Raw genomic sequence first — 12,461 nt, 5'->3', positions numbered from 1 at the left:
AGAGTGACAATAACCTATGGAGTGAAATGGTATTTACAGCATAGTGGTGTCGGGATGAACTATCAAGACAGATCTTGGTCAACTTATCAGAAGTTTTGAGGAACCTCATAACCTCTAGGAGGTGGCCCACCCACAACCCTTCTGTCCTGAAGAAGACCCGCCTCGTAAGGACAATTCCCCTACACACAGTTCGGGTCGAAACGTCGACAAGACAATATAACTACGACCAATCTCCTACCCCAACAAGACCCTATCGGCTGAAGCGGAGTTTGGTTCGATGTTAAAGTTTTGGACTCTTTATTAGAGCCTTATACTGTGGCCCTTTGGTTATAGGGACCGCGCGTACTCGCTTTCCGAATTGTGATTAAAACTTGTCACAGAATGAATTGTAATACCCTCTGACCCTACCCTTCACACATCCTTCACTTCCCCCCTCCCCGTTGTGTATGTGGGCACGTGTATCTAATATCCATTTGAAATGTGTTTAATTGAATATAATATGAATTTCAACCAGTAAAAGGTACTCATGCAAATCTGAATAAATACTTTTTTGCATTCATTAACTTTGTATTTTGAATTCATCAGATGTTCTAAGTGTACGTAACAATCTGTGTTTTTGTCAGGGACCCCTTCCTTTTACAACGATATCTACCCAGGTCCCTTAGACTTTATTGGGTTTGACCCTGTTCTTCGTAATCTATGGAGTGAAATGGGGTCTCTCTGCTATTACCTGAATGCACCGAACCCAGACAGCAGCATCTTTTATAGCATCCAGCATGGGCCAGTAAGTGAAATTGATACTTCCTTTTAAACGAGACCCCAGTGGTTCAGCCACTCAAGGGCAAGATGGTAGCTGACATAGAAATGGTCCTGTATGATGAAAAATGAGCACCATTTTGAAGTGGGTTTGGGAACGATTGTTTAAGAACTATAAATTTCAAAGTGCTGGAAATGTTAAGGGGTCTAACTCGTGTCGCCTACCCAAAAATAAAACAGATAATAATAAGTTGTTGATAAACATTATTCTGAAAACGTTGAGTGAGGGTACCCAATGGACTGTTGAGCATAGGCGCACATTGAGACAGCTACGCATTGTTCGTAGGTGAAACATTAAGATTGGGGGGTCCTTAGGGATGACCCAGCATAGGTGCAGCCTACCTTGCATGTGAGATCTAAACTTATAGATAAAGGATATCAGTTTTCCAAGCAGTAGAATTTAAATAAGATGTTAGAAAAAGGTAATCAAGAGTTACCAGGAGTTCATCGTACACGTTCTTAAAGGTGTACACTGAATTATTGCCCAAGAGTCAATATGTTGATTAAAACAGTCAAGGCAAAGTTTAAATAGAGAGACCGTATGCAGACATGAAAGTTAGAAATCATGAACTAGCTTTTAGTGATTGAACTTAATTGCCTGAACCCAAGAGATTTCTAGATTAAGGCCCCGCTTCCAAGTTTCCAAAAGGAAAATCCAGAATACTTCTGTTCGTTTTCTGATTGCTGTATTTTCTCCAGTATAAACCATTCAATGTCATCAGGGGTATGGTTCATTTCAATGTAATGCTGTAACAATGGAGACATAGCTTTTTTTGTCGGTATGACCTACTGTAGTCTGAGAAATATACGTAAAATTACAAGAATTTCTTAACAATATTTATCAATGACAGGCAAACATATCATGTATCTATATGTTTTTCACTTTTTTGTGTCCTGTGTAGTGATAAAAGTGACGGCCCCCTGATGAAGGCATTCCCTCGGAAACGCACTCAGGGGCCGATTAGGATGGCGGTCGGAAAAGGCCCCGACCACCATGGAAGCGGAAAACAACCACCCACCGTTACCGTGGAACAACCAGCTGCCAAAAAACACAGACCGAGGCAGAACGTGGCCAAGAAAAACCACCCGTAGTGGGCAGTAATGGTCAAAATCCATCCGCGCCGGTCGATACGCAGCGGAAAAACACCAACCCGCCGCAAGCATAGTGGAGACATCGCACAGGAAATTAGGATATCCCTGATGGTTCCGCAGTACGTTCAGCTGTTTCTGACTGCCGCGGTCGTACACTGGTATGAATGGGAGAGCCAAGGGAAGAGCTGCAGTATAGCCACCTCTGGGGACGATCCGTAAAAAATATGGAGGACGAAACAAAAAAAACACAATAAGGCAAAAAGTGCCACAGCAAACTAGCCATGCCCTCCAAATACTCAAAACAAACCCCAAATACACAAACACATGGCACAAATACAATTCCCAGGACCACACACACAACACACCAGACAACAACACTCCATTTGGGCACACCCACATAGCTGAGTATAAAACCAGCCCCTTCCCTGACCACAATCCTTAGCAACATTTCAAGACTAAAGGCCACAAACCCTCACAACAAAGGATCGGCAAAGCAACACACTAGCACTACTCCCACCACACACAGCATCACCACTTCCACACCTGCACCACTAACTCCCCTGCACATCACACACCATGCACATCACAATCACACCCACCACTCACAACCACTTTGCACACCACACAGCATGGCAACACAGAAAATGCCCAAATTCACAGAGAGTGAGTTGACAGTCATGGTAAATGAGATAGTCAGAAAGGAACCACAACTGTTTGGTAGCCTGTTCCAACAGACACCGTTATCCACAAGGACACAAATGTGGGCATGGATAGTCCATAGGATCAATGCAGTAGGGACCACCCCGTGATCCAAAAAGGAGATCATGAAGTGCTGGCATGATCTGAAGAGGGTTGTCAAAGAGAGGAGAAGCAAGAACTGGGAGCTGGCTAACAGGACTGGCAGTGGCCCTCCCATTCCACAAAAAACATTCACACCATGGTAAGAGAAGGTGCTTGCCATACTGCATCCTGAGAGTCTCACAGGAGTAACCGGGGGAGTGAAGGCTAGTGAGTACAAACAAATTACTAATACCACACTGATATGTACTGTTCTGCACAACTACAAAGCTACACCACTTAGGACAAATTGCATACATCTGCCAGGCCAGACAAATCAACAAAGATTCCTCACTGAAAAACATGTTGTGCCAGTCCCTAGATGGCCACCGGTCCCTGTAATCATGAATTATGCACGGGTCGCATGGTATGCATTGACACCTCACGCCATGTACAAGTATTGCATGTACCACTGCATCATGTCAAGAGGCACAGTAGTGCTGACATAAAACAATGTGATGATCAGTCAATTGTCTAGTGTACAAACATTGAACGACACAGAGCTAACACAAAGCTTGCGGAGTGCACTACAATGATCATTTCCCATCTGATCCTCAGGTGACCAAGAACTCACTGCAGGGACAACACCAGCAACCTGCAGAGCTAGTCTCCACCCCCGGTACACAGACCTTCGGATGTTGACTCCCAAGATCCTCTGGACGATGAGCTCAAAGCCGGCCCATCTGGTGTGCCAGGTAGCAACAGGGCCCAGGACCCCATCATCCCCCACAACATCTGCTGCAATAACAACTTCACTGCAGACCCTTCCTGTCTTGACCCGTGCATCCAACACCACCACCACCACTGCTGCCGGCAACACCCTCCCTGTCCCAGATGATGACCACCTCACACCACCGACTGAGGACGGTAGGGAGAGGATGCGGGGGCCCACAGTGGTGAGGCAACAGTTCCATGGCGCAGGGTAGGTGGGAGGGTCAGGGTCACCCACAGACACCAGGAGCCTGGGACCCAATCCCTGGAACACATCACCAGAGTCCTTGGCACTTATGAACAGGCCCAGGGACAAACGGGCCGGTCGGACTGTTATGCGAGCTCATCCTGCTGATGAGGTCCATCGACACTCGCATGGGACAAATTGTGGACCTCTAGGGCCAGCAAGTGGCGGTACTGAGGGACTGGCCTGCGCCACAAACAACACCTCCACCTCCCTCTGGTATGCCGCAGCATGACAGTTCACCATCCTCCCCTGCACCCACAGAGAGGGGTGAGTCCTCAGACCCCACTGGCCCTGCAGCAGGGCCCTCCCCTCCCAATCGACAAAGGGGCCGTCCTAAGAAGACCCTGTGAGTATCTGGAGGCTAAGCACCTGCCAAACGCCAGTCACGGAGCCAGCCCTGATAGCAACCCTCTTCACCACTGCATTGATTTATTGGACTGTCCTTTCCCACACTGCATTGTGAATGGCATCTGCCTGTTGGACTGGGTCACCACATCAATGTGGTGACTACTCAATTATCTCATTCACCATCACTTTCAACTCACTGCTCCACCACCACATCAATGGAAATGTACACCCCCTCACATGTCACCATTGTAGATAAAAATTCCTTACCCACATGTTGTTGTGTCTGCTCCGTCTTCAGTGCAGGATGTACAGTCTACAACATGACTATATGTAGGCAAGGAGAAGTTGAATGCACCTAGGTAAACACAACATAACAACATTCAATGTTCTATGTGTGGCATCACAGACATCACCCAACCCCTACCATCAAGATAAGCCAACATGCACACGTCACAATGGGCAACAAGTGTCAACGTACATGTCCTGTAGCTGTTCCCAAATTGCCTGTCCCAGATACATTGCCAACCATTGTTGAGTCTACAATTGGCTGTTGTCACAATTCTCACATACCCCTTCACGACAACAGCAATATCATCAGAAAATGGCTATGTTGTACATTGTCACCCACCTTCAAGTAAAGTAGCGGGTGATGAGCTGTTGACGCTGGTCAACACCTTCCTCCTCTCCACTGTCCTCATCATTGGACACGGGTCGGTTTGCAGGTCGGGGCCTTGGGTCCTCTTCATCATACAGGAGCAGGGGAATCTTCTTTGACTGGCTAGGTTGTGGAGCATGCAGCATGCCACTACAATATGACACACCTTCCTGGGCGAGTATGCCAGTGCACCTCCGGTCTTGTCCAGGCAGAGAAAACGTGACTTGAGCAGACCAAAAGTACGCTCCACCACACGACCTGTCCTCCCATGGGCCTCATCGTAGCGTACTTCAGACGGGGTCCTGGGATTCCGCAGTGGGCTCAGCAACCAGGGACGGTTGGGATATGCAGAGTAACCTAGGTATGACAAACACAAATAGACACTGCAATGTCATAGAGGCAGAGGGCAGCAGGTCACACACCCAGCACGCCATACGACTAGGCATACTTACCCACAATCCATGCACGCTCGGGAAGCAGATTTGCCATCATCTGGGGCACAATGCTGTTACGCAGGATGTAGGAGTCATGGGCTGAGCCTGGGAATCTGGCACAAACGTGGGAGATGATCATATCTGCCAGACACACCACTTGCACATTTATGGAGTGGTAATGTTTGCGATTCCTGTAAATGTGCTCATTTGCCTGTGGTGGCACAAGACCGACAAGTGTGAAATCAATGGCACCAACAATATGGGCGATGTGCTCAAGGGGATAGAAGTCTCCCTTCACAGCTGGCAATTTAGCACCCCTGGGGAAATGGATATATCTGTCCTTGTATATCATCATGGCGGACAGAACATCTCGCAGCACCATGCTGAACATCGGTTGTGACATCCCACCAGCGCTGGCCACTGTCTTCTGGAACGCCCCAGTGGCCAAAAAATCCAGGACTGCCATCACATTATAAGTTAGGCTGTTGGATATGTCCGGCGAGGCTGCAGGTGGGGCTCCAACATATCACAAAGGGTTTTTAGTGTGCCTCTATCCAGATGGAATTTCCGAATGATCGCCACATCCTAAAAGTCCTCCAGCACTGTCAAGTGATGAAGCAGATTTGGCCTCCTCCTAGTTGAGATGAAAGTGGACACATGCCAATGCAATACCTCATGAGATGGGCACAGCATCTCACGTTTTGGATGACACAGCGACAACAATGACTGACATAGAAATTGAATGACAGACCAGCTTACATGTAGGGATGCCTTAAGCTACACAAAGGGCACGCCTCTCAACTTACACTAAACAAGTACATCAAACACCACCTAGGTCAATTTGAATGCACATAGTGATATGGCCACATTTCACATGTACACACATGGGAGCATGGCATCCTGCATATGTGTAACAAATCAACCCCACTGTCCGATACTTAGCTGCTGTACCTGTCACACCTCATTTCAACCTGGCACACATCCACTACAAATTACCACAGTTGGTGCAGAAATGACGATTGTGTGCATAAGCATACATGAGAGGCCATGCACAAAAATTATATCATCCATTGAGATGAGCATTGCTGTGATTGTCACTGCACCTCAACACATTGACATGTGTACACATTGTGAAGTCAAGAACAATACTGTCCTGCCTTCATGACCATCAAATTCACAAGTTATATGTGAGGGAGAACAGGCCAATCTACGAAATTACATACACAAACATGACATGTGTAGTCACCAGTGGAGGAAATTGAACATTGCCATTGTGTGCACAATGATGTGCCATTGACCATGTTGGCACTGTGCACTGTTGTTGTTTGCCAGATGGCCATTGCCATTGTATGGAACCCATATGTTTGTAGCTACCGCCTGGCCCCAGCGGTGTGTTAACAGCACCCCTCATTCACACAAGTGCGGTAGTGATAGGCATGGGGACATGGAAAGATGGCAGTGGGCATGCTCCGCCACCCAAATCGTGGTAGCTACCGCCTGGCCCCAGTGGTGTGTCACCAGCACCCTCCATTCACACAAGCGTGGTGGTGATAGGCATGGAGACATGGGACGATGGTGGTGGGCATGATACACCACCCAAATCATGGTAGCTACCGCCTGGCCTAAGCGGTGTGTCGACAGCACCCCCATTCACACAAGTGCGGAAGTGATAGGCATGGGGACTTGGGAAGATGGAGGTGGTCATGCTCCGCCACCCAAATCACGGTAGCTACTACCTTGCCCCAGCGGTGTGTCACCGCCATGGAGCATGCCCTAGGGCCAATGGGAAGCTTGATTGTGGTGACATGATGCAATTTTGAAAATCGCGGTCAGCGTGCTCCGCCAACGAGGAGGCGGTCATTGGATGCTTGTGAAAGATGCGCCACGGGGTAGCGCACACCGGACCCCTGCGGTGTATCACCGCCATGGAGCATGCCCTAGAGCCAATGGGAACCTTGATTGTGGGGGCATGATGCAATTTTGAAAATCACGGTTGGCGTGGTCTGCCACCGCGGAGGCGGTCATTGGATATTTTTTTTAAATGCACCATCGCGGTAGCGCACTCTGGGCCCCTGCGGTGTGTCAACGCCATGGAGCATGCCCTAGAGCCATTGGGAACCTCGATTGTGGTGGCTTGATGCAATTTTGAAAATCGTGGTCGGCGTGCTCCACCACCGTGTAGGTGGTCATTGGATGCTTTGGAAAAAGGCAGACCTGGACCACCACTGTCTGCAGCTTTGCACCTTTGAAACGACCCCAGGGGGCTATATATGTGTGGGAGTGAGCCTCACATTGACACTGCTCCCAGAGCCTGCTGCAAGAGACCCCTCACCTGCTGCTCCTCCAGGGACTGCTGCCTGAGACCCCCTCAACTCCTGCTGTCTCCAGGGACTGCTGCCTGAGACCCCTCACCTGCTGCTGCCTCCAGGGACTGTTGCCTGAGACCCCTCACCCCTCACCTGCTGCTGCCTCCAGGGACTGCTGCCTGAGACCCCTCACCACCCAAGTCCGCCTCTGTTGTCTAATTTCCACAGTGATGGCAAGGACAGAGAAGATCCGTGCCAGTTTCTTCACGAGCTAGGACCTGGAGGTCCTGGTGGACAAGGTGCTCAAACAGTACCCAAGGCTATATGGTGCCGCAAATCTCGTGGTAAGTCTTCAACAGTGGGGGGGAGTGCAGGGGGCACACAGTAGTTGGACTGTTGCAGTATATGCCTGATAGTGTGGGGCTGTGATATGCACTGCCTAACATGCTGTGTCCAGGGGGAAGGTGGGTGTACCGCATGCCACAGGTTTCCCTGCATGCACATGTATGTATGAGTGACCTGTGTTGTGTTGTCAGTCATACAGTGATGCAGAAGGTTGTTCATTCAGAAGTCAGAACAGTGATTGCTTGGCTGAATGGCTGTGTGTGCCCCTGTTGTCCATCTCAGTGTGAGCCCAGCTGGCCAGCACAGTTCCTGTCCACAAAGACAAGGACACATCACTTCACTTACAGAGTATTACATCAGTCTATTCTCATTGCACTTCAGCTATGCACCATCAGAGCACTGTAAATTGCACTCTACCGGCCTTGTGATAAAGATCTTTGCTTTGTGAGTTCATGCGACATCCATGATACAGTTATCTATTCACAGGGCAGGGAGATTGAGGACTATGCACTCTTGGACACAATGAGTCCACCCCCAGACACTAGTTGATATGTGATGTATGTGTTGCTCAACCCAACAATGGACTGGGGATGAGGGCAGGCTACATGGGGGTGTCAGTGCTGGCATCCTGCATGTGCGTGAGATGTGCAGGAACTGTGTTCCCCCTCACACCTGTATGCATTTACATGAGCTTTTCCCATGTAGATGTACCATGTGAGATGTACTCCAGTCTCTGCTAGACATATAGTTGCATTTGTGATGAGTGTGTATCTTGCTGCTATACTGATAGATGTTGGTACATAACACTGTGTCACTGACCATTTCCCCCTCTTGTCTTCCATGCCTGCATCTCAAGGTACACCAGCGTAAGGCTGTGTGGAGGGCCATTGCAGCCAAGGTGCAAGCTCTGGGGGTCTCAAACCGACGGCGCACCCACTGCCACAAGAGGTGGGACGACATCAGCCGGCTGGCAAAGAACATGGCGGAGATTACCTTGGGGCTGCTTCCTCACCCTGGGCGGTTGGCACGGCGCAGCATGACATCACTAATGGTCTGCATCTTGGCGATGGCTCAGCCTGAGCTGGATGCACATTTGAAGGAGCATCAGAAGCAAGGCAGGGGTGAATATTTGGGGAGGGTGACTTTGGCTGGGAGTGGCTGCATGTGTACAGAGCCTGTGCCGGCGCTGGCCTATGTGATGTTGGTAGTGTGATGCAGTGGCATGTGAGTGACTGCTGGGCTGGGCTGGACGTCAGTGTCACACATTGGCCCCACCTGTACTTACAATGGTAACTTGAAAGGTGTGCATTTCCATTGCAGTCTGAGTTGTGCTCTTCAGGTTTATTCTGCATTGGGGTAGTCTGGGGAATAACATTGGGAGGAAACGTTAGTGTTCCTGATCTGAGTATGCCTTCATCAAGGAATCCATTGCATGCACCAAGATTGTGGAGACCTAGACATCTGACAACAATGTGCACCAGTCTTTGGGCCCCAAAGTACGATATGGGGGGTGGCATGGAATCATCGCCATTGTGGACTGTCATGTTGTAGTCTGTGTCTGTGTTGTCCCCTCCTGCTCTATCCGGATTTGTCAGTGGCATCAAGTAGTGTTCCCCCATCATGTCCCTAGGTGTGCTCAGAGCTTGTTGTGTGTCTGGTTAAATATAGCCACAAGCAGGGTGTTGTGCTGTGTGGTCTTCACATGCCTCAATTAGGCATGAATTTCCAGTATCAACGCACTGTTTGCATCTATTTAGTGAGTATGTACAATGTGATTGCACAGGGTGGTGTGCAACATGTTGATTTGGTCATCTTTTGTCATGCATTGCTTGCATATGTTTGTTCTGTTCCTGCCACTGGCCTGACCCTACGTCTCTCTCTCTCTCTCTCTCTCTCTCTCTCTCTCTCTCTCTCTCTCTCTCTCTCTCTCTCTCTCTCTCTCTCTCTCACTCTCTCTCTCATGCAGTATCTCCATTGATCACAGAGGGACAGGAGATGGACACAAGTGGGGGTGAAACTAGCACAACAGCTTCACAGGAGCCCAGTGACACAGATGTCACCAGCGCATCAGAGGGGGATAGGAGTCTTCTGGAGGAATCCCAGACTGAGACACAAAGTACCACATCATCTGATGCCAGCGGGGATGGATCCATGTTGGTGGGCACAGGGAAGGGGGACTCTGAATCATCTTCAACCACAAAGCGACCAGTGCTCACCCTCTCAGCCACTTCCTCTTGTGCTGTCCGTGTCCACCTCAGTAAGAGGGGAAGCGTGTCCTTCACTCCTGGCACCGCTGCCCCTGCACCTGTCCCCCCTGCTGCCATAAGTGCTGAGTCTGTGGAGCTTTTGCGCCAGCTGTGTGTAGGCCAGACAGCTCTCCTCAATGCCTTCATTGCCCACGACAACAAATTGGCCCCGGTGGTCGCTTTCATGGAGGTCATACATTCAGACGTGGGTGGGCTGCACCAGTTTGTCCAGGCATTGTCCTCCACAGGGACATCTGCCCTTTAACAGACATATACTCACAGTCCAGCTCTGGTCCCTTTGCCCACCCCATGGCAGTGGCCACGTCTGATGATAGTGTTCATGGTCCACATACATTTAAGTCACGATACGGCACACGAAGCACACAGCAGCAGCAACCCAAACAGTCACAGGCACAGACACCATCGCCACAGAAATCCAAAGCCACCCCTGAGCGCAGAGAGAAAAGCCTGTCAGGCGACACCAGAGGACAAAAAGCAAAGCAGCAGACCTCAGGCACATGTGCCTCAGAGACATCCCCAGCCAAGGACTCTCCTGTCCCTAAAGCATCTTGCAAAGAAGAGCATACCGTTTCTATGTCCACCAAGAAGGTGTTGCATGCCAAGGTTACACCTAGGAATGGCTCCAAGGCAGGATCACCCACCACCTTGACTCCCATTCCAAGCCCAGTGAAGCAGGGGAAGGAGGGCACTGTAGGTGAGACAACCTAGCAAACAGGGGAAGGGGGGGCAGAGACGAAATAGGCAAAGCGTACCGCTGGGTCCACCACATCACCAGAGGGGGGGACCTGCGTCTGCATCTGATGCAGATTTGGTGGAGAGTGTGCTTGTTGTGTCCGCCCCACCTCCGACTCCTACCAAGACAGTGAGGCCATTTAGACTCCCCAAGAAGTGGAAAGGCACCCCTCCACAATCTCCCAGCCACACTGTGCCAACCGTCCTCTTTACTCCACCTCCACGTGCCACTACACCACCTGGTCCAAGGAGCCCTCCGGCTTGCCAAGCCAATAAAACCTCAGCTGGTCCGCTATCTCCCCGGTCAATTGCCCCAACAGTCCCCGAAACACAGCCAGCTCCCAGTCCACCTGACAGCCATGTCTGAGTGGTAGTCACCACCACACACCTGTCTCTCACACAGGGGGGCCTGTACTGTCCATTGTTACCCCCTGACTGACTTGTTGACCATGGAGAGGTACAGACACACACAATCCCTGTACAGCTTCCCATGTACTCACTCTGCACTTAGCACTGGCCACTGGCCTTGTTGATCACTGCTGTTTTGCCCTTTCTAGTTCAGCTTCTCATGTACTCACTCTGCACTTAGCCCTGGCCACTGGCCTTGTTGATCACTGCTGTTTTGCCCTTTCCGGTTCAGCTTCTCATGTACTCACTCTGCACTTAGCCCTGGCCACTGGCCTTGTTGATCACTGTTGTTTTGCCCTTGCCTGTGCAGAATCTCATGTACTCACTCTGCACTTAGCCCTGGCCACTTGCCTTGTTGTTCGCTGCTGTTTTGCCTTTACCTGTGCAGATTCTCATGGACATACTCTGCACCCTGAACTGGCCACTGGCCTTGTCGTTCGCTGCTGTTTTGCCCTTGCAGATTCTTATGGATATACTCTGCACCCTGAACTGGCCACTGGCCTTGTCGTTCGCTGCTGTTTTGCCCCTGCCTCTGCAGATTCCCATGGACATACTCTGCACCCTGAACTGCCCACTGGCTTTGTCGTTCGCTGCTGTTTTGCCCCTGCCTGTGCAGATTCTCAAGGACATACTCTGCAACCTGAACTGGCCACTGGCCTTGTCGTTCACTGCTGTTTTGCCCCTGCCTGTGCAGATTCTCATGGACATACTCTGCACCCTGAACTGGACACTGGCCTTGCCGTTCCCTGCTGTTTTGCCCCTGCCTGTGCAAATTCTCATGGACATACTCTGCACCCTGAACTGGCCACTGGCCTTGACGTTCGCTTCTGTTTTGCCCTTGCCTGTGCAGCTTCTCCTTTACTCACTCTGCACTTAACCCTGTCCACTGGCCTTGTTGGGCACTGCTGTTTTGCCCTTGCCTATGCAGCTTCTCATGTGCTCACTCTGCACTTAGCCCTGACCACTGGCCTTGTTGATCAGTGTTGTTTTGCCCCTGCCTGTGCTTATTCTCATGGACATACTCTGCATTTTTTGCCTTGCTCTTCTCTTCTCATGGTTGCCTATCTGTGCAATATGTGAATAAAGACAGTTGCCTCTGTTGTCTATTTTGTCAGTGTCCTTACTGAATGAAGTTATTTTTCTGTGTGTATGTAGTTTACTGTGCCACATGGTCTGTGTAGCACTTCCACGTAGTCTATATTTTGGCTCACGTACTCTATTTTTTACAGGGGTGGCACGGACTTCAGTGCTTCCTGACCCAGA

At 50.0% G+C, this 12,461-nt stretch overlaps 1 protein-coding gene across 1 annotated transcript in view; it reads left to right on the top strand.

Annotated features, from left to right (window-relative positions):
• LOC147708028 (uncharacterized) overlaps positions 1–12,461 on the top strand; it is a 135,005-nt gene that overhangs the window by 20,602 nt on the left and 101,942 nt on the right. Inside the window, exon 2 of the mRNA XM_086925699.1 lies at positions 9,758–10,048. Coding sequence (XP_086781825.1) covers positions 9,758–10,048 — 291 coding nt within the window. The remainder of the gene's footprint in view (positions 1–9,757; positions 10,049–12,461) is intronic.

This window comes from Lissotriton vulgaris, chromosome 6, assembly GCF_964263255.1.
Source record: "Lissotriton vulgaris chromosome 6, aLisVul1.2, whole genome shotgun sequence".
In the NCBI taxonomy this organism is placed as follows: domain Eukaryota; kingdom Metazoa; phylum Chordata; class Amphibia; order Caudata; family Salamandridae; genus Lissotriton; species Lissotriton vulgaris.
Note: the sequence above shows the minus strand (reverse complement) of the source record. Positions and strands in the feature narration are given on the sequence as shown.